The 26,904-nt window shown below is 46.7% G+C and overlaps 2 protein-coding genes across 10 annotated transcripts; one reads left to right on the top strand and one right to left on the bottom strand.

Moving 5' to 3' along the window:
* Window positions 1-899: 899 nt before the first annotated feature.
* LETMD1 (LETM1 domain containing 1) lies at window positions 900-10,086 on the top strand. Of its 7 annotated transcripts, none has more exons than XM_032646718.1 (9): window positions 900-1,056; window positions 1,605-1,756; window positions 3,808-3,927; window positions 4,525-4,607; window positions 6,822-7,008; window positions 7,132-7,233; window positions 7,333-7,485; window positions 7,929-8,025; window positions 8,899-10,086. In XM_032646718.1, the coding sequence occupies exons 3-9, from the start codon at window positions 3,820-3,822 to the stop codon at window positions 8,967-8,969; spliced, it is 801 nt and encodes a 266-aa protein (XP_032502609.1). In that variant the 5' UTR covers window positions 900-1,056; window positions 1,605-1,756; window positions 3,808-3,819; the 3' UTR covers window positions 8,970-10,086. The 7 variants fall into 7 exon arrangements, 6 of the variants coding, with proteins under 6 accessions (XP_032502609.1, XP_032502607.1, XP_032502606.1 ...); XM_032646716.1 differs by having other exon boundaries at window positions 914-1,056; window positions 3,812-3,927; window positions 8,902-10,086; XM_032646715.1 differs by having other exon boundaries at window positions 914-1,056; window positions 3,812-3,927.
* A 500-nt stretch (window positions 10,087-10,586) lies between these two features.
* On the bottom strand, window positions 10,587-25,870 carry CSRNP2 (cysteine and serine rich nuclear protein 2). Of its 3 annotated transcripts, none has more exons than XM_032645717.1 (5): window positions 25,606-25,870; window positions 20,622-20,858; window positions 19,094-19,353; window positions 15,612-15,908; window positions 10,587-14,052 (listed from the first exon to the last, which is right to left on the bottom strand). In XM_032645717.1, exons 2-5 carry the CDS (start codon window positions 20,770-20,772, stop codon window positions 13,132-13,134), a joined length of 1,629 nt encoding a protein of 542 aa, XP_032501608.1. In that variant the 5' UTR covers window positions 20,773-20,858; window positions 25,606-25,870; the 3' UTR covers window positions 10,587-13,131. The 3 variants fall into 3 exon arrangements, with proteins under 3 accessions (XP_032501608.1, XP_032501610.1, XP_032501609.1); XM_032645719.1 differs by lacking the exon at window positions 25,606-25,870 and adding an exon at window positions 24,784-25,484; XM_032645718.1 differs by lacking the exon at window positions 25,606-25,870 and having other exon boundaries at window positions 20,622-24,752.
* Window positions 25,871-26,904: the final 1,034 nt, after the last annotated feature.

Genomic DNA, 26,904 nt, shown 5'->3' with positions numbered 1-26,904 from the left:
CCTGTGCTCCGCAACGGGAGAGGCCACAACAGTGAGAGGCCCGCGTACCGCAAAAATAAAAAACAAACCACATGTTTATTGAGCAATTACTAGGTGCCAGGCATGACACCTAGCGGTGGGGATAAGGTACAGCAGAGAACAAGGCAAGAAGATGCTTGCCCTCAGTGTGATTCAGGGAGCCGGTCAAAGGAAACAAATGTATAAATGATGCGGTAACTGCTATAAAAAAAAAAATACACAGGGTGATGGGAGAAAATATATGTCTCTCCGGTCGGAGAGAGCCTCTCAGAAAAGTGGCATTAAGGTTGAGACCCGAGCTTGGTCTTCAGGAGGCACTTACCTTAAGACATTATCCCCACAGACCTACTTTGAAAAACGCCTACAAAAGGAAAGAGCGGACTTGGTCCACAGAGGGGCTGCTTCCAGGCATCCAACCTTAGCTGCAAACTTTGACCGGCACTAGAGGGCGCCGCGGGTCCTCCCAACCCCCATGAGGCACCGTAGACACAGGCCCTGCCTAACTGACCTCCGGCAGCTGCCGCGCCAAGGCCCCGAAGTCCGCAAACGGACAGAGAGCAAGGGCGGCGGCGCTAGGAAGCCCGAAGGCCCTAGAGCATCGCGAGGGGTCACGAGGCCCTCAAACAGAGGACATTCTCAGAATCACAACGCAACCAAGAGCAGATACTCTCTCGCTTCCTCCGGGACAGCCGGTTTCCGGCGCCTCTAAACCAGGAAGTGCCGGCGGCGCCCAATCCTGGCCCTCCTTCCGAACTTAGCCTTAGCGTACGCTCCTCGCCCGGGCAGCGCGAGGCGAACGGTCTATGGTTACCAATCAGCTCTCAGGAAAGGCGCATGCGTCATCAAAAGAACGCAACGTACGGGAACTTTGACCTGAAGACGACTTACTCTCGTCTGCCCCTCTCTCACTGCGAAGATGGCGGTCTCCAGAGTGTGCTGGGCGCGGGCTGCTTTGTGGGGTTCGGCGGGGCCCCCTGGACCTTATGTCGCCCGGAGGCTGCAGTTTGTTCGCTCTGGCATGGCCTGGGGGGCCCCTCGGTGAGGGACTTGGAGAGAGAAAAACATTTTTGACGTTCAGGCTCTTCCAGTGTCTCAGTTTTGTTTGCATGCTGTGTCTTAATTCTCAGGGCTCCACGCCCTGGCCCCTGGATTTTTATTGTGCCGCGCAGAATTCGCACCGGGAACCCTGCTAGAGACCTGGCTTCGTGACCCTCTCAATTCTCAGTGCCCCATGTTGTTTGAATTCCCCACGTGTCCTGAGCCTCCCTTTTTCGGCTCAGATTTTACTGCTACTTATCCGGATCTCACCTCTCTGGCTTTAGCCTGCTGCCCAGATTGCCCCTCAGGCCTTCCGCTCTCTCCAGACTCGCCACTTACCCGACATCCATTCTTGCCTGGCGTCTCATCTGCCCTATCTGTTTTTCTCAGTCTGACTGCTTATCTCTCCATGATCTCAAGATCTTTGGATTTCAGAAGTTTCAGGTCTTAGCATACATTCTCTGAAGCAGATGTTTTACATTATGGACCCCAGGCGCGAAGGGGCTTCCAGGCTGGTTCCCAGATAGTCTCTTTCCTCTTCCTTGTAGGTCTTCAAAGCTTCACCTTTCTCCAAAGGCAGATGCGAAGAGCTTGATCTCTTATGTGGTGACCAAGACAAAAGTGATTAATGGGAAATACCATCGTTTCTTGGGTCGTCATTTCCCCCGCTTCTATATCCTGTATACAATCTTCATGAAAGGTAAAGACAAAACTAAAATAAAAATCCATTGAATCAGCTCTTGGGCAGTGTCAGAGAGTTAGAATAAGTAAGATCACTTGCAGGCTCTGCGATGGGGGTGTAAGCTGGTATGTCTTCTGTTTCATAAATGCTTGAGCATTAAACTGTTTCTTATAAGTTAGCCCTTCTTGATGTTTCTAGAAAGGTATGTTGAGAAACAACTTCTGACAACACCCTGGAGGATTATAGGTATTTTTGCACTTTTCCTAACCACACATCTGACTATAGTAGAAATGATTTGTCGTGCACAAGGGCAGAGATCTATAGCTGCACAGACCTGCCCTGTGATTTACCAGTTGACTTGTCTTGTAAGAAAATGTGGTCTAATGTTTGTCACAGATCTCTCCTGGGTAGCACGTTGTGGAAATAGCACTACACGTACTTGGTTTCTGAATGTTTCGGTTCAGATCAGAGCTCTGCTAGTTACTAGGAGATGGTAGAGTGTCACGTGTCCACTCTGGAGCCAGACTGCCTGGGTTCAAATCCCAACTAGTCACTAGCTGTGTGATTGGACTTGTTACTTAACCTCTCTGTTCTTTGGTTTTCTCATCTGTAAAATGAGGGTAGTAATAGAACCTGCCTATTGTCTGCATGGCTATGAAGGTTAAATAAATCCATACACGTAAAGTCCTTAGGACCAGATTCATAGTGACTGCTCAGTAAGTGTAGCTATAACTATTATACTCTACTTTTTTTTTTTTTTGCGGTACGCGGGCCTCTCACTGATGTGGCCCCTCCCGTTGCGGAGCACAGGCTCCGGACGCGCAGGCTCAGCGGCCATGGCTCACGGGTCCAGCCGCTCCGCGGCACGCGGGATCCTCCCGGACCGGGGCACGAAACCGCATCCCCTGCATCGGCAGGCGGACTCCCAACCACTGCGCCACCAGGGAAGCCCTACTTTTTTTTATCATAACACCAATTATAGTAAACTCCCACATTGTCAGCTCTGAATATTATAATTATTACTAGCTTCATGTACTTGCAAAAGCTGTAAAGTGGAGATAAGAATGACTGCTTTGTCTGCTCCCCAATTTATAACTAGAATCAAATGAAAAAAAGAGTCTGAAAGCATTTTGGTTGTTTGTGTTTAAGCCTTTTATTATAGAAAACTTCAAACATAACACAGAAGTAGAGTAATACAATGAACTTCCATATTCTCAACCTCACTTCAACAATTATTGACTCACGGCCACCAGTATTATATCATTTATACATTGGCTTTCTCCTGTATTATTTTGAAGCCAACCTAGACATTATACCATTTCATTCATAAATAGGAAAACATTTTTATAAACTAAAGTTCTAGGTCAGTGTAAGGATTATCTTGGAATGAAGTGAAAATGCAATCTTAGAAATGTGTTGAATTCCAGTAATTATAAAAGTGTTCTAGGGGCTTTCCTGGTGGCGCAGTGGTTGAGGGTCCGCCTGCCGATGCAGGGGACACGGGTTCGTGCCCTGGTCCGGGAAGATCCCACATGCCGCGGAGCGGCTGCGCCCGTGAGCCATGGCCGCTGAGCCTGCGCGTCTGGAGCCTGTGCTCCGCAACGGGAGAGGCCACAACAGTGAGAGGCCCGCGTACCGCAAAAAAAAAAAAAAAAAAAAAAAAAAAAAGTGTTCTAGAAAGGAGATAAATTAATATCTGGTTGAGATATACAAAGGGTTAATTGAGCAAGACTTCCTGAGGTTAAAGAGCTTTGAATTTTTATTTTCAAAAGGGAGTGAGTAATGAACCAGAAGAGGGAGACCATTCCCTGGTAGATCACAGAACGCCAGCTTGGCAGGAAGAGAGGTGATATGCTGGGGGCAGGGGGGTGGAAGGGGGCAGAGGGGAGAAGGATAAGAAACGAAATATAGGTCAGCCTCACAAGAGTTTCAAGTGACCTAGTTTAAAGCTTTGATTTAGAGTAGCATTGGGGAGGGAGGGACAAGTGTGTGTTGTGGGTGAACATGGAACAAAAGGCTGTGGTAATCAGATTGGGATAACATCACACTCTGTCCTCTACTTTAATGAGGTAGGATTGCAGATGTTATGGGCTGATGCCAAAAAGGCTAGAAGAATAAAGACAAATATGTGGAAGCACAATATAAAGTTTCATCAACTTTCATACCGGGAGATGGAGCATTTGAGACAGGTATGCACCAAGGGCAGATATCCAGAAGTTCACGGTGATGTAATTAAAGTTAACCCAGAACTCATGTCATTTCATTCCTATTTTCTTCACCACTGACCAAGCTGTTGCCCCTTGCCGTGAGATCAGATCATTTGTCAGAATCAGTTCATTCAGAGTTGTGAGCCTCCATAGCAGAGCTCCATAGAGTTTCTGGAACACTTTCTGAATAAAAGTGAACAGTAAAGTCCAGTTCGTTTCTGAACATATAAAAATCTGCAAGGAAGGATCCAAAGGCAGCAGGAAAGTAGTATTTGGTGATAACTTGATGGTAGTTTTGAAGCTGAGAGTAAGAATCTAGGACCATTCCGCAGATCAGGAAGAATTTACTTAGGGATTTGGTATACTGTCAGGCCCTGTACTAGACATTGTTTGAGATACAAAAGTAAACAGATCAGGGCTCCTGTCCTTAAGGAACTTACCAACTAGAGGTAGATAGAAATAACCTTGATCCTTACCTGGGCTCTAATAGAAGTTTACTGCACAGTGGGGTGGAGGGATTGTCCATTGTACTAAAAACTTACTTGGGTTAAAACTGCATCTGTGTTTATTTCTGCTTAGTTCCGTCGAGACGTCACCAAGTGTCTTTTCCTAGGTATTCTTTCCATTCCACCCTTTGCCAACTACCTGGTCTTCTTGCTAATGTGAGTACAGAGTTCTGTCTCTCTGGCATACTGAAGATATGTAGATTTTTTTTTTTTTTTTTGCGGTACGCGGGCCTCACTGTTGTGGCCTCTCCCGTTGCAGAGCACAGGCTCTGGAAGCGCAGGCTCAGCGGCCATGGCTCACGGGCCCAGCCGCTCTGCAGCATGTGGGATCTTCCCGGACCGGGGCACGAACCCGTGTCCCCTGCATCGGCAGGCGAACTCTCAACCACTGTGCCACCAGGGAAGCCCTATGTAGATTTTTTTAAAATTACAAATTAAGAACTTTCCATTTCAGAAGTTAGGCAGAGGTTATCAAACTTCTGCTCCAATTTTCTCATTAGCCCAAGGTTCATAAAAGCCACCTGGGTTACTGCGACGGCTGTAGGAGTAGGTGGCCTGGCTTCTCCCTGTCTCTTAGCTGCTCCTGTGTGATGTGAAATAAGATAATGATCTTTTCCATCATCCCTAGAGGCAGCAACCCACTCTCTAAGAGGCATAGCAACTTGGGACAAATTTTTTTCTTCAGGAGAAAAATGCATTTCATATTCTGATAATACCAATCTTTATTACTTTACCTTATATCTGAAGATGACAGTTTTAAACTATGACCTTGCATGTTGTTCTAGTTATCTATTGTATAACAAACAACCTCAAAGCTTAATAGTTAAAACAACCACCATTTTCATGATTTTATGGGGCAGAAATTTGGGCAGGACTCAGGTGGCAGACAGATTTTTCTCCTGTGTCCCTCAGTGATAGTTAAAACTGGTGAATGGACTAGTCTGGACAGTCTAAGGTCACTCTTAGGTCTGGTGCCTTAGCCGGGATGGCTTTGGAAGACTGGAACTGTCAACTGGGGTGCCTGCATATGGCCTCTGTAATGTGGTGGCTTCAGGGCAGCGGGACTTCTTACATGGCAGCTTAGGGCTCCAAGAATGAGTGTTCCAGCAAATAAGAATCTGCATGGGGCTTCCCTGGTGGCACAGTGATTAAGAATCCGCCTGCCAATGCAGGGGACATGGGTTCGAGCCCTAGTCTGGGAAGATCCCACATGCCGCGGAGCAACTAAGCCCGTGCACCACAACTACTGAGCCTGCGCTCTAGAGCCCGCGAGCCACAACTACCGAGTCCATACGCTGCAACTACTGAAGCCTGTGTGCCTAGAGCCCTTGCTCCACAACAAGAGAAGCCACTGCAATGAGAAGCCCACACAACACAACGAAGAGTAGCCCCTGCTCGCTACAACTAGAGAAAGCCCGCGCGCAGCAACGATGACCCAACACAGCCAAAAATTAAATTATTTAATTAATTAATTTTTAAAAGTTTCAAGAAACTTTAAAAAAGAATCTGCATGGCCTTTTAATTTTATTTATTTATTTATTTTTTGGTTGTGTTGGGTCTTCGTTTCTGTGCATGGGCTTTCTCTAGTTGCGGCAAGTGGGGGCCACTCTTCATCGCGGTGCACGGGCCTCTCACTGTCGCGGCCTCTCGTCGTGGAGCACAGGCTCCAGACGCGCAGGCTCAGCAGCCATGGCGCACGGGCCTAGTTGCTCCACGGCATGTGGGATCTTCCCAGACCAGGGCTCAAACCCGTATTCCCTGCATTGGCAGGCAGACTCTCAACCACTGTGCCACCAGGGAAGCCCTGCATGGCCTTTTATAACCTAGCCTTGGAAGTCACAAAGACTTCTGCTCTATTCTGTTGGTTGATGCACTCACCCAGATTTTAAAAACCAGAGGCACAGACCTCACTTCTCAATAAGAGGAGTGCCAGGGAATTTGTAACCATGTTTTAAAACCACTGCCCGTATAGAGAAATGAATTAGAGGAATTCCATTTTGTATATACATAGGGACTGTGAACAGTTTGAGGTTGTCAACATCACATACAAAGTCCAGCTCTGTCTGCAGCTTTGTCCAAAATATGTTCATCACATGCTTTGATTCAAAAGGAGTCATTTATCTGATTGCTGCGTACAAGGCTGTTCCCATACTGCTTCCTTTTACATAACCTCAGTAACGTTGCTTGAAATTGGGCTTCGGTGTATCTTTAAATCTTGGTCTGACACTCATTTACAGGAAAGAACAGTAAGGTAGGGAAATAGTGTTTCCATCTCTTCCACCAAGCATTCATGTCTGCTAAATGCTTTCTTAGCTCACTTTGAAAGATGCCCGTTTCAGCAAGTGACTTTGTGATTCCTTTTCTTTTCAGGTACCTGTTTCCTAGGCAACTGCTGATCCGACATTTCTGGACCCCAAAGCAACAAATTGATTTCTTAGATATCTATCATGCTCTCCGGAAGCAGTCCCACCCAGAAATTCTTTGTTATTTAGAAAAGGTTATCCCTCTCATTTCTGATTCAGGACTCCGGTGGCATATGACAGAATTGTGCACCAAGGTATTCCTCCAATTAACCCTTCCTGCAAACCAGGAATCTTGCTAGATCCAGCGTGCACTAAAACTGGGTAAGAAGGCTAGTCTGGACCTTCCTAACATCTGCCCATCTCTTACCTCTCCCAAGATGCAACGTGGTACCCACCCAGCAATACATGATATCCTGGCTCTGAGAGAGTGTTTCTCTAACCATCCTCTGGGCATGAACCAGCTCCATGCTTCGCAGATGGTGAGCACTCAGGCTTTCTCCATTCCATGGCGTCACCTCGCTTCAGGTCTTACTTGCAGTAACACGGAGTTGACTTTCTCCCCCTATATTATGTCACAGAAAGCCTTGAGTCGAGCAATGCTTCTCACACCTTATCTGCCTCCTGTCTTGTTGAGATACCGTTTAAAGACTCATACCACTGTGATTCACCAACTGGACAAGGCTTTGGCAAAGCTGGGGATTGGTCAGCTGACTGCGCAGGAGGTGAAGTCGGTAAGTGCTTGATTGCAATATCAACCTGCAGTCCTTGGTGGGCTTTTGAGCTCACGGGGCTGGGAGCTTCCAGGGAGCTCCTTGTCTTGCTTGTTACAGCAGAGCCCAGGCTCTTGATTCTCTCACCTCATTTCTATGTCTTTTTTTCTGAGTGAACTTAACTAGTGGGAAGGAGTTGCCCACAAGAATTTTGGTTTACGTATGTTTTCTTCTGGCCCTTCAAAAAGCAAGGACACTGCACTTTAGGTCTATTGTTTTAGATTGTATAGGCCTTTTTGCTTCTCATCCTGTCCATCAGGTTCATATTGCCATGGTGAAAGGTTTCTTGTGGGGATGAGGTTTTAACTTATTTAAAGGGGATTTGGGATTCTCTGTGGGTTTATACTTCCTTGGCATACTTGCTCTGTGATAATTAAGGATTGTTTCTCTTCTGAGCGATCTAGGCTTGTTACCTTCGTGGCCTGAATTCCACCCGTATTGCTGAAGAGAGGTGTCGAACTTGGCTGGGAGAATGGCTGCAGCTTTCCTGCAGCCTGAAAGGTGAGACAAATGCCTGTGGTTATGCCACTAAGATCCAAGTCATTTTTGTATTTTATTCTGAGGTTTTATTTGGGAGTTAATTATTAAGTAGCGTGAGACCCTTATCTAATATATATGTCTAATTGAAAGGGCGCAGACTCACTTGCCTACAGGGGCTAGGCAGGTAATGAAGTAGACTGTGCAAGACAAGAGGGAGGACTACGGATTATGGGAACCTGAGTGTGAAGCAGGGTTGCCCAACCTTGGCACTACTGATGCTTTGCTGTGGAGGCTGTCATGTGCATTATAAGACGATACAGCAGGCATCCCTGGCCTCTATCCGCTAGATGACAGTAGCACCCCCTCACCCAGAAATGTCTCCAGACCTTGCCATGTAACTCTGGGAGAAGCACCAGCCCCAAGGCATTCAAATTCAGAATGAAAACACTCAGTTGCCTAAACAAAAAGTATCTGCGGGTGGGTATTAGACCTGTGGGTCTCCTGTTTGGAACCTTTGGCTAGGCCTCGATATCTTCTAAGCCTCTGAACATCAGGGTAGGCCTACTAATCTCCTTGGGGCTGAGAAATGTCCCTGGAGGACCAGCTTCTACCGGAAAATTCCGAAGGGTGACAGTGGGGTTTAGTACCATTATCATCTCTGAATTTTCTACTGCCATCACATGAGAATCAAGTAGATATAGATATTCGGTGGAAGGAAAGAAAGTGTACATGCAGGGACTGGAATGAAGCAGGGGAACTTTGAGAACAGTGGCCTCTTAATGTCACACCTCCCTGTACTTGGCTTTCTGCCTCTGGTGTCAAGCCCCACATAACAAGGTAGCTGGAAGGCAGGCTCTTCCCTGGCCAAACCATTAACGTTGATGTTGTTTTCAGAAGCTGAGCTGTCCCTCTTGCTACACAATGTGGTCCTGCTTTCCATCAACTACATTGGGACAAGGCGCTGAGCCGACAAGGAGCGGGTGGCATTGTCCTGCATGCAGTCACATAGTCCAGCAGCGTGGGACCAAACAGCACTTGTCAGCAAAGAGTGTGTGCCCTGTTAGGCGTGTGCAAGGCAGAGGAGCAGGTGCCCGTGTGGCAGCTGGAACTGAAAGAAACCCTCCTACTGGGGCGGCCCACGAGAGGTGTCATCCCAACTTCCTCAGAATTTGCTGGAGCTGGCTGCAGGCTTTGTACTGGGCTTTTACTATGGTGTTTTAAGTTCGGATCCCAGGAAGTGAGCTTTTGACCCAGGTGGGAATCCTCATTTGGCTTAGGACTTACCCGCTGCCACATTCGTTACAGCTGGGGTTTTTTTTGTTTGGTTGGTTTTTTTTGCCATACGTGGGCCTCTCACTGCTGTGGCCTCTCCCGTTGTGGAGCACAGGCTCCGGACGTGCAGGCTCAGCATCCATGGCTCACTGGGCCTAGCCGCTCCGCAGCATGTGGGATCCTCCCGGACCGGGGCACGAACCTGTGTCCCCTGCATCAGCAGGTGGACTCTCAACCACTGCGCCACCAGGGAAGCTCCGTTACAGCTGGTTTTGTTCAGCCTTTATATCCATGCATGTACTTTGATGCCCCCGTCAGCACTTTGGTATGACCAAAAATAGGGATTTTTATTTTTTGTTTCCCTCACAGGGCTAACCACTTCCCTTTTTTTCAAATCCTTTGAGCACCTTAACTTTTTTTTTTTTTAAGTAAATAACTTACGGGAACATTCTAATGGAAAGATAAAAGAAAATACAAGCACTTCTTGACTCAAGTGTTTACAGCCTTCCCCTCCCTCTCTTAATTTCTGGACTGGGCTACAGCCCCTGTGGATCTTAAACGCTTTGCTACTTCCACTGTGTTGCAGCGATCCAACTGTAGCTGACAGTGGCCGCCTTTGGGCCGTGGATCAATCCTGTAAGGTACTAATTACTGCCCAGCCCGAGACCAGGAGAGGTCTACTTTGCGATAGTAAGTTGGGTTCAGCTTTTGTCTGTGTGCATCAGTGACCTGTAGTAACTTATTGTAAACGCATGAAGCACTGTTCTTAAGCTCAAGTAAAGACTTCCTGAAACCAGTTGCTGGAAATTACTTATGCATACCCTAATCATTTTACTAAGGCTCCTTTTACAAGACTGACTGACATAAGCTAACTAATGGCGAGATAACTGGTTGGAATAGAACCTTCTGATGGGATGGAAATGACAAAGGAGCTAATTTGAAGTTGATCCTCTTGCTGGATTTTAAGATGGTAACCAGGAATAGAGAATTTCATATATATATATATATGTGTGTAAAGTAATGGAATTACAAAGTGGGCCCCAAGAGTAGGGACTGAGGAGGGAAAAGCTCCAGCAGGGCAGATCGAGGCCTGCTTCAGCTGAAAAGGTATGTTAGGGCATATGATGCAAGTCAAGCTCTTGATGCTCCAAAGAATGTTCTATTTTTCCACCATAAAACACTCCTATTGTTAACATTAATCCTTAACTGACCTAATTGGTTTTATATACAATGCTAGAGAAGCATCTTTTCTCTAACAAGTAACTGACTTGTGGTCTGCCAAGGTAAAGAATAACACACCATTCTTTTGAATATTTCTTTAATATTACATTTAAATATTCTCTTTAAATACAGCATTATCACAATGTAAAGGACCTAAAAGGCAAAAAAAAAAAAAAAAATTTTTTTTTCAGAGAACCAGACAAGCTTTGGATTCACATTGAAATACTACCTGCGTACAGTATGTGAGAAAGGAAATTGGAAAATAATTAAGCGTTGTAATAATCATTTTTTTATCTAGGCCTAGACTAAGCAGGACTGAAGCTCTCTGCCTCTGTGATCAGAGGCCTAGCCTTTCTAGCAACCATGAACTATAATTCTGTCCAACTCAGGTAGCACCAGAAACGAGATGGATCAGGTTTGTAGAAGAGGCCCTTTGCCTGACAAGACAGTTAATGCTAAACGTTAATATTTAGCATTTAAAAGCTTGGGATAGGTGAGTCAGAATTGCAGAGTTAATGAAGGGATGGACTTATATTAAACTAGTTTTTCAGAAAAATCAAATTATCTTGGAGGTTGGCAATGAGTCTAGTTAGATGCAAATTCTTGGTTTGATCCCAAACGTGTGTTTTACTGAACAGGTGAAATCCACTCCCTAGCTTAGGCTGGAGCCTTCCTAAGGAGGGAATGTATAACGCTCACCTTCACCTTCCAACACAAACTTCTAGAAAGATTTTTCTCCAAATTCCCAATTAAACTTCAGTCTTACATCTGAGGGGACCAGTCTAAGGTGGCAGAGTGTAGCTCAGTTCGGGATAGCACCTAGATCTCAGGTACTTCAGACTCTCAACTCCATTTCGGGACTAGAGAATGGGGAGAGATAAGGGCCTATGACTTATTAACTCCCCTGCAAATGTAAAACCCAACAAAAACAGGAATGAACAGGAGAGGCAGAATGCGTTAAAAGATGTAACTGTGTTAAATATGAGGTCTTTCAGGCTCAGTTTAGGTTTGATAGGTGAAATGCTGCTGCGATGTACGTGAAGGTTGCTTTCAGACACCAGGGCCTTAAGATCCCACAAGAAAAGGCTTTATGAGCAAGATAAGTAGGAACAATTATTTCCTCCACCAAAAAAAAAAAAGTTTTTTACTTTTTTTTTCTTCTGGTTAATAAATCATAGCAGTAATGAAGCATGGTGTAAAGGATGCTAAAGAGTGTTTTGCTCCCTACTGCCTCCCTCTTCAAACAGAGGCCATAAAAAAAAGAATGAAATAAAACAGGCAGAGATAACTTTGCTAGTAAAAAGAATTCAGTGGTGGTCAATGGAGGACATCCTGGAACGTAAGCAGGACATAAGAGAACAGGAACCGTATCCCCCCTAATTCAGGTACAAACTGAATGTGAGTCCCACTCAAGACCTCAAAGGTTACAGTCAGAACCTGACTTCTTCAGAACCTGGAAGTTGTATGTAGCATTTAAGAACTGGTTTGGCTTCCAATCTTTATATTATCGAGATGGGAGGGATCCAATAAGCGTTTGCAGTTATCGGGGGTGAACAGTATAAGAATACAGTGTAAGAACTCTAACCCTGTATATCCAAGAGGGACCATGAGGGCAGATACAAAAAGGAAACAAAAACTAGTTGATGAACTTGCTACATTCTACATTCCTTTAAAGCTCAAATTTCTCAAATTGGGGTAGGGGGGACAACCTGGGTGAAAAAGCAAGCATGGCAAAAAGTCATTTTTCTAGACAGCAGCCTGTTCCTGCTGCCTCCTTTGGACACAGGTTAATGCTCTATATAGGCCTCCCATGGGATGTGTGAGCCCCCGACTAAAGCTGCCTGATGGAGCTGGGGTTAGACATATACAGAAGACTCAGGCTCTCGATGCCACATCCCCAGCCAATCTAGCTCTTTCCCTTCAAAGGAAAAAGGACAGAGGGGTAAGAAAAAAACAAGACCAGTTTAACTCTAGTACCTAAGAACATGTGAAAGAAACAATTCAAGTTAAGACCAGGAATCCCCAGTGTGGGGAGCAGGTCAGAGAACACCAAACATGTCAAATATTAACTTATTTACCAAATAGGGGCCCAGGGAACGCAGGTTAAATTTATGTAGATCCTGGATGTTTTGTACAGAAGCAGAGACCCTTTCACCCCCTCCTCTCCAGACTCAGCCAGCTGATTCCAACTGTATTATTATGATACACCAAAGTGGGATATCAGAGTAACCACTGAGGAAAATGAGCTTGTTCCCCGCCTGGAGCTCAGGAGAGGGAAGGGGCTCTGCCATGCTGTTCCAATTGTTGTGTTCTGGTCCCTACGTGAACAGCTGTTTGAATTACCCAGCTTCTCCTGTGAGATTGTAGTGCGGTTCCAACGGCCCAGAAAGCTCAGTATGCAGCCTCCTCTGCCCCAAGACTCTATCCCCAGACGAGCCGAGGCTGGTCTCCTTGGTTCTGTTGGCCCTTTAAAAAATACTTGTACAGACAATCCTTTCCTTCCCGTTCCCCAAAGACCCCAATAAAATAACATGGGAGCAGCAGCTGCTTCTACAGTTTTGTTTTTGAAATGGTGTTAGATAAAATAAGGGAATAAATAGAGAATGGGTAAGAGGCATAATCTCCATCCCTGTGTCACACTGCCAGAGGGAGCTCCAGGGAAGGCTCTTCAGGGGGCCGGTCCTCATTCTGCCGTGCGGTCTCCACCACACAGCCCTCTTCGTTGTCCGTGCGCAAGGGGAGGTTTGAGGGGCACCAAGAGGGGCGGAAGTCTTCATCCTCAGGCTCCTCGGGGTTACGACCTTCGGGCACTAGAGCTTCTAGAGTGGATGTTTTCCCCACCTCTGACTTGCAGAGGGCAGCCGGGTCTGTGGGGCCACAAGCCACCAGTGAGGTAACCGGGAGAGAGAAGACACTCAGATCCTTCTCCTTGGGGAACGAGGGCGGGACTTCTTCCGTACCAGGCTCTCCTTTCGCCCCCAGGACTGGCCTCTGCTCCACCTGGTAGTAGACCAGGGGCCCACTGTTCAAGTAGGATGGGTTGTTCACGGCTGAGGCAGTTGGCTGGTCTGAGTTCTCGGCAAAACACAGCACGGAGGAGCCTGGGGGCAGCTGAGCCTGGATAAGGATGGGGGCTGTCAGGCCTGGGCACAGCTCTTCGGGAACAGCCAGGGGCTCCTCCAGGATGCACACGCCCAGGCTCTCCATGCTGGAGTCCAGGCTGGCACTGGAGCCGCTCGGGTCCTCCTCCGCCTGGAGCCGCTCCAGCTCCTCCGCACTCTGCAGGTGCAGCACCGCCGTCTCATTCTCAGCGATGAACTCCTGGAAGTCCTGTGTCTCTGAGCCCTGTGCTGCCGCCAGGCTGCAGCTGGCAGCGGGGGAGGGCTCCTCGTCTGGGGCTGGCGGGCGGCTCACCTGCCGCTTGCTCTCCAGCTCCAGCTTCATGATGGTGTGGAGGTAATGAGTCCGGACCCGGATTGGGTTGAATTCAATGCGCCCAGCCATGTTCCCACAGCCGTCCCGGGAGCAGCCACATGGAAAGGACATGCGATCCACCTGAGGAGGGGACAAGGAGGTTGAGGCCAGATGAGATACGAGACGTTAGCTGGCGAACACAGGGAGTCAGGGTTTGAGGTCCTCTTACAAGAGAAACAACCAATTCAAAACACAAGCTGCAGCGTGAGCTACCGGAGCACTAGATGGGAGTTACCAGACCACCTGCCTTTCCATTCTAGCACAGCCACTAATTAGTAGTGTGACCTCAAGAAAGTCATTTCTCTCTCTAGGGCTTTGTTTCCTCTTCTAAATAAAAAGAAGACAAAGATCACGTCAAAGGGCCCTTCCAGTCAAAAGACCAGAGATACCTCTCTGAAAGCTTGACGGTTCTCAGAGAAAAGAAATGTGTATGCCTCAGAGACTTTTCCAGAACCTACCTACTTTATTAAGAAAACAAAAGGCCAGGGCCCAAGCCTACTGTGTTCTTTGATGACAGGGATGGGAAAGGAGGTAGAAGATCTCGCTAGTCCAAAGCAATACATAATGGGGAAACTAGGCAAAGGTGCCTTTGCCAAGGTGCTATAGTGAAGGTTCGAACAAAATAATGACCAGCTTTTCACTACCTGCTTCATTTTCCCTTGATGGTTGGCCAGCTTGTTTTGGAAGCAGTTATCAAGATAATTAACTTCTGCACCAGGGATATCTGGAAAGGAGATGCTTTCTACCTCCTCATCTCCCTTTTGAATCCCCCAAATGAAAACACCCCATACGTATCAAAAATAAAATTAAAAATGTGAGAAGACAAGTCTTCTGTACAAATACAGTGTCTTCCTATGAAATCAACTTCTAGCACTCTCCCTTCCAGTTCTTAGGAACAATCCATTTCTTAGGACTGTCCTCAGGTCTGTGTGTAACAGAGTGATTCATTACAGGACTCAGTCTGAAAAGCATTATCTGGTCGGACCTGCTATAGCTATCTGATACCAACCTGAAAATAAGAAAGAAAAGGTTAAGATAAATCCAACCACAAGGACTCAGCACCACAGCCTCAGTATACAGGTTCCAGATAAATTTCATTCTTTGGGATGGTACTGCCATTTTCAGTTGAGATGTGTCTTCCAAACTGTCCCTTGTCAGAAGGCCCTCTGGGGGATGATGCTTTCTATCTCTTAGGACACTATGGATTTAAGCCCAAATCTGATCCTGAATTAGATTCTGAGGACTATTCTGATTTTTACAAAATTGGAGTAGAGGTACTGTGAATAAGTGTTTGTAGGATAAAATCTAAAGGCCTACCTCAGTTCTCTGCTTCCACTTACCTCAAGGAATCAGTCCACATTCAAGGACAGCTATTAAATATTAAACTCACTAACCCCCGTTCCTCCATGTGCCAGCAACTGCTGCCTATCACCTCTGAAGTGAGATACACAGAAAAAAAAAGATCATTGCTATCTCCACAGCCTAAGAATCCCGTCATACTTGTTTTCTTTGTTGGTGGAGGAGGGCTGTAGAACTGAAGTGTTCACCTGTGCATGGGCATCTCCCACATTCACTGGCACCCACACTAGTCACCCCTGACTCTAGGGTGGATATACTATCACAGCAAAATGTGGACCGACCTGGCATTTAATCCCAGCCTGGCTACAGGCACACGCTTCCGGGTCACAATACAGTCGACAGTCACAACCACACTCTTCCCGTGACAGTCGGATGGCTCGAAGTTCTTGCTTCTCTTCAGCATCAATGCGGTGGACCCCAGAAGCCCTCAGCAGGGCCCGTCGCCGTTTGGTGGGCAGAGGCTGCAGGAAGAAGTAATCATCCACCTCCACGTTTTCCACGTCAATATCTTCGTCTGAAACATCATCCAATGTCAGGCAGTCGGCCTCCACCGACTCCACTGTCCCGTTCTTAGTCAGCTGCCAAGAGACAGAGCATTATCAGCAGGAGCCTTCCCACCGGGTGCGCCTAGAGCAGCTTGGGCCAAGTGAACTTTCTGCCATGACGGAGGTATCCGTGCAGCCCATCCCGACGCACGTGTGGCTACCGAGCACTATAAATGGGGCTAGTGCAACTGAGAAACTGAACTTTTACCTTCATTTAATTTTAATTACGTATAAATAGCCACTAGTATGGCTGGTGGCTACCGTACAGGATAGAGCCGGTGAAGAGAACAGTTCTAGAGCAGGAAGGCAGGAAGCCTGTGCAGCTCTAACACCAGCCCGTCAACACAAGGGACGTCACCTTTCTGGATCAACGCTTCTTAAAACCTCTGTCTCACCTTCCCTCCCAGAAGATGATCTTTTCCCCCAAATATACCCTCCATTCCCAGGCTTGTGTCCCTTAGCTTCGGCTAACCTGCCTTCTCATACACGGAAGAAGAGAAGGTATTTCAATGGCTGGATGTTCCTTGGATGTAAACAACCATGCAAAACACCCTTCAGTTTGCACCCTAAAGGACCCCAAACCACACTGTGGGAAGAAGAGTACATTAACGTATAGCACAAGACTACCTACCAGTCTTTGTCAATGAACCTGAATCCCCACAGTGTGAATAATTATCTGTGCATACACAGAAGAGCTTCATTTTATGTGGAGGAGAAAAAAAATGAAGTTATTAATAATGGCTGTCAAGAAAGCCCTCACTTCCAAGCCACGGCCTAGAAGAAATATATTCTTTCTCCTTTCTTTTGTTTTGGCCGTGCCGCATGGCTTGTGGGATCTTAGTTCCCCAACCAGGGACTGAACCTGGGCCCTCGGCAGTCAAAGCACCAAGTCCTAACCACTGAACCACCAGGGAATTCCCTCTTTCTCCTTCCTAATCCTCTTTTATTTGGTTTCAAAAAAAGTCTGTGTGTGAGGCAGGGTGGCATACATGATACTGAGTGTACTGTCTGCAGGCAGAAATCTGGGTTCTCTGGATAAGAAGGACAGAGAGCCAGGAAAGCGGATCTTAGTGGAAGGACAGGCTGAAGACAATCTGTGGCTGAATGAGTTTTGAAAACTCACTAGAGGATTCAGGTAAAGAAAACGAGGCCTCACAATCCCCAGGGCTCTGGAAGGTACGAGCAGGATAAAAGCCAAGCTTTTGGCAGGTTTGGCTTATTTCATCAGCCAGCCAGAAAAGTGCTGGTAAAGGAACAACTCCTGGGAGAGACGTGATGCAAGAGACCTGGCTAGTAAGGCATATACACCTGTTTTGTTTGTTTGTTTGTTTGGGGGGAGATGATAAGAGAAATGAGAGAAATAAAGTGGTGCTTCTGGGGATCCCCTAGACTACTATTTCTGTCCCAGGCAGGCCAACTACGAGGGGCCTTTCCACAGACCTTAGCATTGCTCCTGCCTGTTTCACCAGGGTTGGCCTCCTCCGAAGCACCCTCCCTCCTTGCTATCCTCGCAAAGGAAAGAGATGAGACATGCAACAGAAAGAAACCCATGTAGATATGAGAATTTAATATATCCTAACAGAGGTGGCATTTCAAATCAGTAAGGAAAAGACTCTTCTAGTCATTAAACGGTATTGGGACAACTGTATGTTCTTTTGAAAAAAAAGTAAGTTAGATTCCCAATTCATGCTATTCATAATAATGAATTCCATATGGATAAAAGACCAAAAAAAAGTAATAAAAATATTAGAAAAATTATAGGTACTAATACTGATGCAAAGCAGCAGCAGCTTTTTTTTGGAGGGGGTGGAAGTCCAAAGGGAAAACAAATATTAGATGGCATAGGGGAGACGCAAAATGTATATTTTTTGAGACCAACTGCCTCCCCTATAGAGTGCTGAAGAAGGAAAAATTTCTAAGAAAAGAGTAAAGTGGACCAAAGTAAGGGTGTTCTCTCGACATAGAAGATGCCACCACTGTGCTGCTCACTAAATCTGCTTAATAAGTAGCAGTCCTGTTCCTCAGTCTCAAGTTTGCCTGGCTTTGTCCCTAGACCTCCTACAAGGGAGGACACAGAACAGGGTGTCTGCTTTGACATGTCATCCCTCTACCAGATTTAGGGGAGGATGTTTCTTCTTAGGGAATAGGAAGAAAACCTTCATTACAAATGATGAGAAGAGTGTTGATCTGCCCACCTGTTGCTATAGCAGCAGGAAGGTGATAGGGTCAGTGACGGAATTCCTCAGACAGAAGAAAGGGAAGCCTGAATGTCATTCTAGTTAGAAAAACAGGTGTTAAGTCTTTAGGCGTAAACTTCGGGCAGCAGACATAGAGCTCTCAAAGGGAGAGAGCAGCGAGATCTGGTTCACATACATCCTCTGCCACCAGTTCTCCAACCCTACCACATTCTGGTGTGTCTCATTAGGATTTCACCCACAACCCTGGAAATAATGCAGCCACCTGTTTTAATGTGGGTCCGCATACTTTGAGCCCAGAAGAACTTGGCCAGGCCTGAAGCAGTGTTCTCCAAATCTGGAACTAGGAACTCTGGGGGCAATTTTTGCAGACCGGTGGAAACTATGGCTGTGGAGTGCCAAGCAGCGCTGAGAGCAAATGTGTAGCTATAAAGAGCCATCTGAGATGGGTCTTCCAGCCCTGTTCTCCTCCTAAACTTGAAGAGCTGGTGTGGCATCAGACTGCAGGCCCAGTACTAAACAGATCGAAATAACTATTTGGTAATGCTATTGTTTATACCCGAAAAACTATCATCTAGCAATGGGAGTTACAGAATCAGCAGGATCCTTTCAGAGGATGTAAAAGATCCCAAACCTGTTCTGTGCATCAGGCCAATGGACAATCATTTGACGAGAAACTGAAACACTGCTTCCTCAGGGTCCAGGGGTGGCAGACTTGAATACCTTCAGGTATTCACACTTTAAACTTTAAAAACACTTGCAGAGCGGGCGAGAATAGAGAATTCTAGGGAAGCCATTTTGCTATCTCTGCTAGACTCCCTACCAGAGACAAAAAGAATGGCATCTCAGACTGAGATTTGAATCCAAATCTGAGATTTCTCACTAGAAAGATACGGAATCTCTACGTACCAAAGGCAACAGTTCAAAAACAAAACAAAACAAAAACACCACATGATAGACCTAGATGGTTTCCTGCTTTATCTTGGCACATGGGAAGTACCAGACCCTAGACCCCTTAGGCACCTTCATCTTCTTGGCGTGGAGCTTCTCCTCCTTCAGGTGTTCACGGAGAATCTCCCGATGGTTCACCTCCTGCTCCTGAGCAAACTCACAGAGCGTGTAGCTGCGTACAGAGTTATGGCGCTGGGCCATGCCCAGAGAGCTGCCGCCCTGGCTGGGCACGCTGGTGAAACCCTGGCGCCGGGCAAAGTAGTACACAGTCACCTGGTCAAAGCGCACATTCTTCCTCCGCAGCTGCTTCTGCCGCTTCAGGATGGATGTGGCTGAGAAGGGAGCACAGAAAGAAAGCTTTTAACCCAGAGATGGCCTGTTTGGGGACCTCATTCTTTCTCACTCATCTAGGCTCTCAACTCTTCTCCAAAAGTGCTCCCTGTATCTAGAGACCTTCCTAATTTTCAAATCTTAAAAGCACAGTGGGAAAGGACCTTGACCATCTGCTGGTCCACACCACTGCCTCCAAACTGACTTCACCCAAACAGATGATCACAAAATCTATTTTTAGACATCAGCTGGGAAGAGAATCTCTAGGTAATCTTTTCAGGATGTAACAATCTACATAGCTTCACTGTCCAATACAGCAGCTACTAGTCACATGTGGGCAGTTTAAATTAATTAAAGTGAATAAACCTTAACATTTAGCTCCTCCGTTACACCAATACAACTCAAGTGCCCAACAGCCACACGTGGCTAATGGCTATCATACTGGACAGTGCAGATACAGAACATTTCTATGATAACAGAACATTCTTTTGGACGGTGTTTTGTTGTTTTGGCCGCACCACATGGCTTGCGGGATCTCAGTTCCCCGACCAGGGACTGAACCCGGGCCACAGCAGTGAAAATGCCGAATCCTAACCACCAGACGACCAGGCAACACCCCCTGGATAGTGTTGCTCTATAGCAGGAGATGGCAAACTTCTGTAAAGGTCCAGGTAGTAAATATTTTAGGCTTTGCAAGCCATGAGGTCTCTGTTGCCAACTACCACTCAATTCTGCCACTGTAGCATGAAAAGCCGTCATAGACACTGGGTGTGGCTGTGTTCCAATAAAACTTTATTTACAAAAACAGGCAGTGAGCCAGATTTAGCCCACAGACAACCCCCGATCTACAGAATCCGAAGTTCTTTCCAAGAAACTAATTGAACCATAAGAATTAAGAAGTGTGGAGATGCCCCAGTTGTCCAGGCAGTAAGCATTTATGTCCTGCTAGAGCTACAATTTTGTGGAACTCTATAGGACTCTAGTGGGGAAGTGTAGACTCCTAGACAACTCCTTCTTCAGTTTAATTCAACCCATTCTGGGGACTCACAAAGCACAGCACAAGTAAAATCAGCTAGAATAATTCACATTTAATATAAGTCTATGATATTAGAGCAATGAGGTCCTCCAAAGAGCAAGGCTGACCTATGTGTGGGAGAGATTACGAATAAGGGCAAATCCCCAAGCTGGACAAAGGGTGTCTCAAAGAGCTGCAATGGGCTCCGATGCTTGGGGTACATGGGGGTAGGCAGGCAGGGAGCAGCTCACTCACGTGTGAAGCTGGCAGTTGTGGGAGGATTGAGGCTGTCGCAGCTGTCAGCGCTGTCACTGCTGGAGATCTCATCATCGGAGTTGGAAACTGATGAACCCACATCCACATCATCAAACTTCCTCTTGAGACCCGAGCCCGTGAATGCATCCATTGGTTTCAAAGGGGTTTCCTTGGGGAACCCACCACGTTGGCCCCAAAGCCCCTGCTCACCACCAGTCAGCCAGGTGCATTAGGATTCTGCCCAGGGGAAAAGAGGGATCAGCATAGCTTCACTTCACCTTCCCTCTTAGGACTCCTGTCCTAAGACAGACCCCGCCCAAGTCTATACACACGGCTCTCCAACTGAAGAAAGCACCCGAGCTAGCACTGATGTCTGCTCTCTAGAAACAAGGTCATCTCTCTCCAGCCAGCACTCTCCTACTTTTGTCTCTCCCAAGCCCTCCAGTCTCAGTCACTCTTAGGATAATGAGATGACTAGCGGCAGCACCTTCCCAGTGGAGTGAAGGCCTTTGCTTCCAAGCAGGCTGGCCTCTAGGCTTCATTAGCCCTGGGGTAACAGTAGCTGCTCTTCTGCTCACCCAGGAGAGCTCTCCACGGGGTCAGCAGGAGGGACTGGGGATCAAAGGCAGAATTAGGCTGTGCCTAAACCTAGACTAGATCCAATTATTATTCCTAGTGGAAATATAGCCTGGCATTTCCTAAAGGGTATCCATTAAATAAACTAGTTCCATAGATATTAATAGCTTTTACATGGAAATGGAACTGCTGTGTCAAAATACTTTAGAAAACTGCTTATGGAAGACCTTTTAGAGGCTTTTAATATGCTAATGAACCTGGTGAAGGGTGGGAGGAAATAGAATGCAGCGTTTTGCACCCATGATTAAGGAACCCTTTGTTTCTAGAGTATCTTGGTGGGGGGCAAATGATCCTGGGAACACACTTCAGGAAATACTGCTCTAGGCTTTCAATTTCAAAGTACATTGGCAGTCAGGGAAATGCTTTACCCAGATCTTCACAAATGTAAAGTGTCTCATCAGCCTCCTAAAAAGGTCAAATTGGGTTCTAAAGAATGGACTGAAGATTAGAATCTGCACTGGCTTCAAAACCCAGACTCTTTCCCAATCGCCTACTGCTCCATAAAATAGGGCTCAGCTGACCTGCCATCATCCTCTGTGCAAGGAAGACGTAGCTTTACAATCTTTGCCCTCTATAAAGAAACGAGCAAGGGCACAACAAACAGCAGAAGGAGTGACAATTTATTCTGGTTACATTGATATGGCAGGCAGTGTTTTCAACATGCTGCCACACAACCAAGGAATCTGGGATTATCCATTTCCCAGGTACAAATCTTTCTCCTCCATCTTTGGACTTAAGTTCCCAAGGATATGAATCTGCTCAGCAGAAACGCTGTCAAAGCTGGAGCCACAAGTGATGATCTGAAACCTCCCTGCTTTTGCCTCAGTAATGCCAGAATCTCCCCAGACTATGATCTCACTAGTTGCTAATTATGCAGCAGGAATAACAACACTGCCCAGAAAGCCAGGGCTGCATTACTGCAGAGCAGCTACCCAGAATATACTGTGGTGTCAAGAGATACCTGCTACAGAGCTGTTTTTCTGGACTGTCTCTTGGAAGCGATTTGCCTGCTCTTGGGTCAGCTCTACACAGTCAACCAGACCTAGTAAGTACTTTAGGAACTTCCTAATTTATCTAGCCAGATCTCATCAAAATTCTGCATTCAAGTCACAAGATGCACCTAAGAAACCTGTCATCATAGGTCTCAGAAAAGCACATTCCTGAAATAAACTGGCCAGAAAGAAAATAATCAAGCACCAGATAAGAATTGTAATTAAATTTAAAAATGAAACCAAAGTATCAATTTTGTTCTTCAGGTTACTGATCTTACCATCAGAGGTCACATTCCTAGGACATGGGTAAGAATGGAGACAGCCAAGGACTTTTATGGGTTAAGACTTCGGCTGGGCTTAAAGATACCTATTAACTAACAAATTTCTCATTCCATTCTATTACCAGGGGAGGGGAGACCTTTGCTATTGAGTACATATGTGGGTGGAATAAAAAAAATAAAAGAATGTTGACCACTGAATTTAATATTTCCTCCCCACTTAAAAATCTTATCGACCACACGAAAAAGCAGACTGAGCTCAAAATCCTTCTCAGAAAGGACGTAAGTCTGGCTTCAGTTTTAACTAAGATCCAGTTAGTGCTGCTACTAGGAAGTGCCTTTTTCCTTAGCCTGGAAGCACTCGGGGATTGACAACTGGAAGCAAATGTGCACCCCGTCCTTTGTTCAGGTGTCCCTTTGCTTCCGGTAGTGTGGTTGCCTTTGAATATTTCCTTTTAAGCCCTGTGGGAGGCTGGGTCTGGTCCAAGATCATCTTTTACTATGAGGATTCTCCACTGTCTTAACCCAGGTACCCTCAGGGTATCCCTTCTCTTCAGGTCACTTTTTGTGCACTCTCTTTTGCAGCCAGGATTGCAGGCTGCTTGTTCTATTCTCTTTCTCTCTTTTTTCTACGTCTTCCTCACTTCCACTTCTGGAGTAGAGGTTTCTAGGCAATGACAGGAGGCAGGTAAGAAAGTAGAAAAAAGATGTGAAACCTAGAAAAAAAGTATTTTCCTTAAAATGTCTGAACGGCTATATATGTAAATAATGTCCATATTGACTGAGCTCTCTTTACCCTATCCAGGATGTTAGCATCACTTTTTCTGCCATTAACCCATTCTTTAAAAAAAAAAAAAAAAATCCGACGATTCTGTCCTGACAACCAATATAAGTTTATATTTCAACCCAGCTCTCCTCATCCAACTCTCTGGTGTGAACTTGACTTGTTAGATAAAGATGTCCACTGGGCACCAAGAAACCTCCCATCCACTTGCACTGTGGCCTGAAGAAATCTTTCTCTGAAATAGCAACAAGAAGAATGGGTTCCACGTTCCAGTTCATCAATCCGACTTCCTTTCAAACCACAATGAGAAGCCAGTCATTCCCACTTCTCTCAACTATTTATTCATTGGCAGAGGATCAGTGCTTATGTTCGAGGAAAACACTTCTAAGTTATACTCCAAGCACTTAAACCATACAGAAATAAACACGATGAGACTGGAAATGCAGGTCATAACTGACAGTTAACTGTCAAAATGATGAACTCAAACAGCAAATGCTTTTGGAGAAAATAATGCAAACCTCTATAAAAGCTTTTATGCCAGTAAAACGAAAGGTCAACTGACCCTTTCTAGCTACATGTCTTTCTGTCTTTTCTCAAGTGTTTCTACTAGTTGAACATTTCCCAAAGGTACATGAAATAATTTAGATCCATAGTATATAGAGGTTTTTAGGCTAGCACCAAATAAAATAGATCTATATCATATCTGTACTTTAGTATTAGACTTAAGCCTTTTCAGGCCTATGTGGATTCCTATAACCACCCCCAAAAACAAAAGCCCAAATACGTGAGACTAGCAAAAAAGGAACTGCCCCTCCCCCCAATTTTGTGGCTGCAGAATGTATTGACAAAGTTTAGGTAATGAAAGCCTCTCTCATAAATGAGTCCAAAATAAGACATGGTACATCTCACAGGGGAAGGCCCCTCTACTCAAGTGAAACCCAACCTGCTAAAGGTCAAGGGCCAAAAATCTCTAGTAAGATCGTCAGTGCTACCAGCTGTGGGGTTAGAGGAACGAAGGCTTGCTGCTAAGTGTCAGGATCAACCTAAATACGATGACAGGTCCTGTTTCTCCTTTTACAAAACACTGTGAGTTGCTTCTCAAATACTATGAATTTCGTGGATCCATGTGTCCGTGTGATTACCAGGACCGTGCACTTACAAAGTGCTCAAGTGAAAACATCTTGTTTAAACTAGGTATTTCAGGGAAGCCCCCCTCCAACCGTCACTCCCTGGTTTTTACCCCTTCACTGACACAAGGTTAGAATTTGGCTTTCCATGTTTAACCTCCCATCGTATGAAGGACATGAGATCTTTGTGGTAGAAATGGAACATGATGCTGCAGGAGCCATTAACTCTCAAGGATATCCAGTCATTTATAACTCTGGCACACACCAACATCCTCCTGGCTTTGGACATTTGCAAAACGGAAAGTCAGTAAAGAAAAGGAAAATCTGAATCAACTATGGATTTACCTTGAACTGAAAACTGCAGGGCAAGGGGACACTGTGTCTCTTAGGGATAACTTCTAACGTTTCATACTGAAGAACGGTTTGTGTGTCACACTGCCACTCTAAACCCCTTTAAAAGGATGAATCAAGACCATAGCACTAAAAGGAATGGATGGCAGTCAGCTGCGTGTTTGGGCCTGTGAAAAAAGATCAAGCTAGCAACCAGGGAAAGTGATGCTTTCGTTTTCCCACACAACGCCAGAAAAAATGGGAGACATCAGGAACCTGGGTTGAAAGGACATGTCAAGTCACCAGTTCCCCTTAACGGACACCCCCGCTGAACCCTTCAGCTCCGGGGCACCTTTCCTGATTCCTGCTAACCTTCCCGCTCATTCCAATCGTCTGCAGCCCCTACCCGGTTTCCCATCCCTTCCTGCCTGCTACTCACAAATTCCCAACCACTCCTCCCACATTTTCCTCTATTTCCCCCCTCCCCTTCCTTCATTTCCCTCCATCGTACATCATCTCCACTCCATTCCGAACTCAACCCGCATCCGAATTCCTGCCGGCTTCTAAGCCCGCCCGTCGGTCTCACTCAAGCTGCCCCCGCAGTCCGGGCCCGCGTCCTCCGTGCCCCTCGCTCCCACGCCTCTCCCGACTCCTTCCCTTCCCAGCGGCGCCCTAGCTCCCCGCCCCCCGCGCCGACCGCTCCCGTTCGTGGCTCCCTCATTTCTGACCCCTCCATCCCCGCGGTTCTGGGCTGACCACTTCTCCACAGCTGCCGGGAGGCCGATCCCGAGAAAGGACAAGGCGGCACCCTCCGCCCCGCACCCCCAGGCCCATTACCGGCTCCGCCGCAGCTGCCTCCTCCCGTGATGGTCTCTGCCACCCCCGCTGCCGCCGCCGTCGCCGCCCTAGCCCGAGTGGGAAGAAGGGAGGAGAGAGCGAGTCCCGGGGCCGCGGAGACGGTCTGGGAGTTCCCAAGGCGGCAGGGCGAGGAGAGACGGTGGGTGGGCAGGTCGGCCGGCAGGCGGCGGAGGGCGGGCGGCGCCGGCAACTCGGGCGCCCCCGGCAGCAGCCGCCCAGAACCGCCCCGGCTCCGGCTAACAATAGGCTTTGGCCGCAGCGTTCAGGGTCTTATAGGCGCCGGCACGTCCGGACCGAGCCCCGGGGCAGGCTGGGAAATGGAGTCTACGTGCCGGCCCCAAGCCCAGCGGCATGCCGGGAGTTGGAGGCGGCTACCAGCGCAAAGCCGAAACTCGCCCGCAAACAGGCTCAGGAGGCTGTGAGTCCGCAGCAGCGGACCCTGGGAAAGCAAACGAGTTGACGCCACAGCAGCCTTTTGAAGAGGAAAAGCGGAGACCCTCAGCTACAGATCTTCGGTGGTTAAACAAATTCTCCTCTGTAACTCCCCTTTTCCTTTCGCCAGGCCCACACTCCCATGCCTAAGGAACTTAATCCCCCTTATCCTTGCTCAGGGGATCTAAGTCTTAAGCAGCATGACGTGCTGCAGCCTGCCCAAGGTATAAAGAAAATACAAGCAATGCAGAGTAATCTCAATATGTATTGATGGGTTGTTTTCCTTCCAGAAATTTCTTACATGACTTCTGATCTTCACAACTGTGCAATCCATTTTCAAAACGGGAAAAAGACTCAGAAATCAGAAGTTGTTACGTCTAGAGTCGCTTATTCACCATATTTCATTGTCTCGATAGGGATTACAATGGTGCCAGTTCGCCCCTTACTTCCCCGTGCCTTGGCTTCCTCATCTGCAAAATGGGGATAAAAGTATGTATCTCATAGGGTATTGTGGAGATTAAATAGTAGTATAAAATGTTTGCAACACAGTGCAATGCGTTTTTCCTGGCCACACAGAAATCAAAAAGGAAGAGAAGACCCCAGACTCTGTAGAATCAGTGGGCTGAGTCACAAAAAAAGCAGCCTAAAGGCCATGCTGGGCAGGCTAAATTGTTTCATATGCCTACACATCTAGAATTTGAGCAGTCATAGAAATTTGTCAGAGTACCATCAGCCTCAATGCCCAAGCTTTGTTGGTTAATGACACCAAACTAGAAGACAGCCAAAGCAAAGTTAGGCACATCCTTTGAGGAGACAGCAGAATCCAATTTGGCAGTAATCTCTAGA

The sequence above is a fragment of the Phocoena sinus genome, chromosome 10 (genome assembly GCF_008692025.1).
Source record: "Phocoena sinus isolate mPhoSin1 chromosome 10, mPhoSin1.pri, whole genome shotgun sequence".
Taxonomy (NCBI): Eukaryota; Metazoa; Chordata; class Mammalia; order Artiodactyla; family Phocoenidae; genus Phocoena; species Phocoena sinus.
The sequence above is the reverse complement of the archived record's forward strand: the minus strand, read 5'-3'. Positions and strand labels throughout refer to the sequence as shown.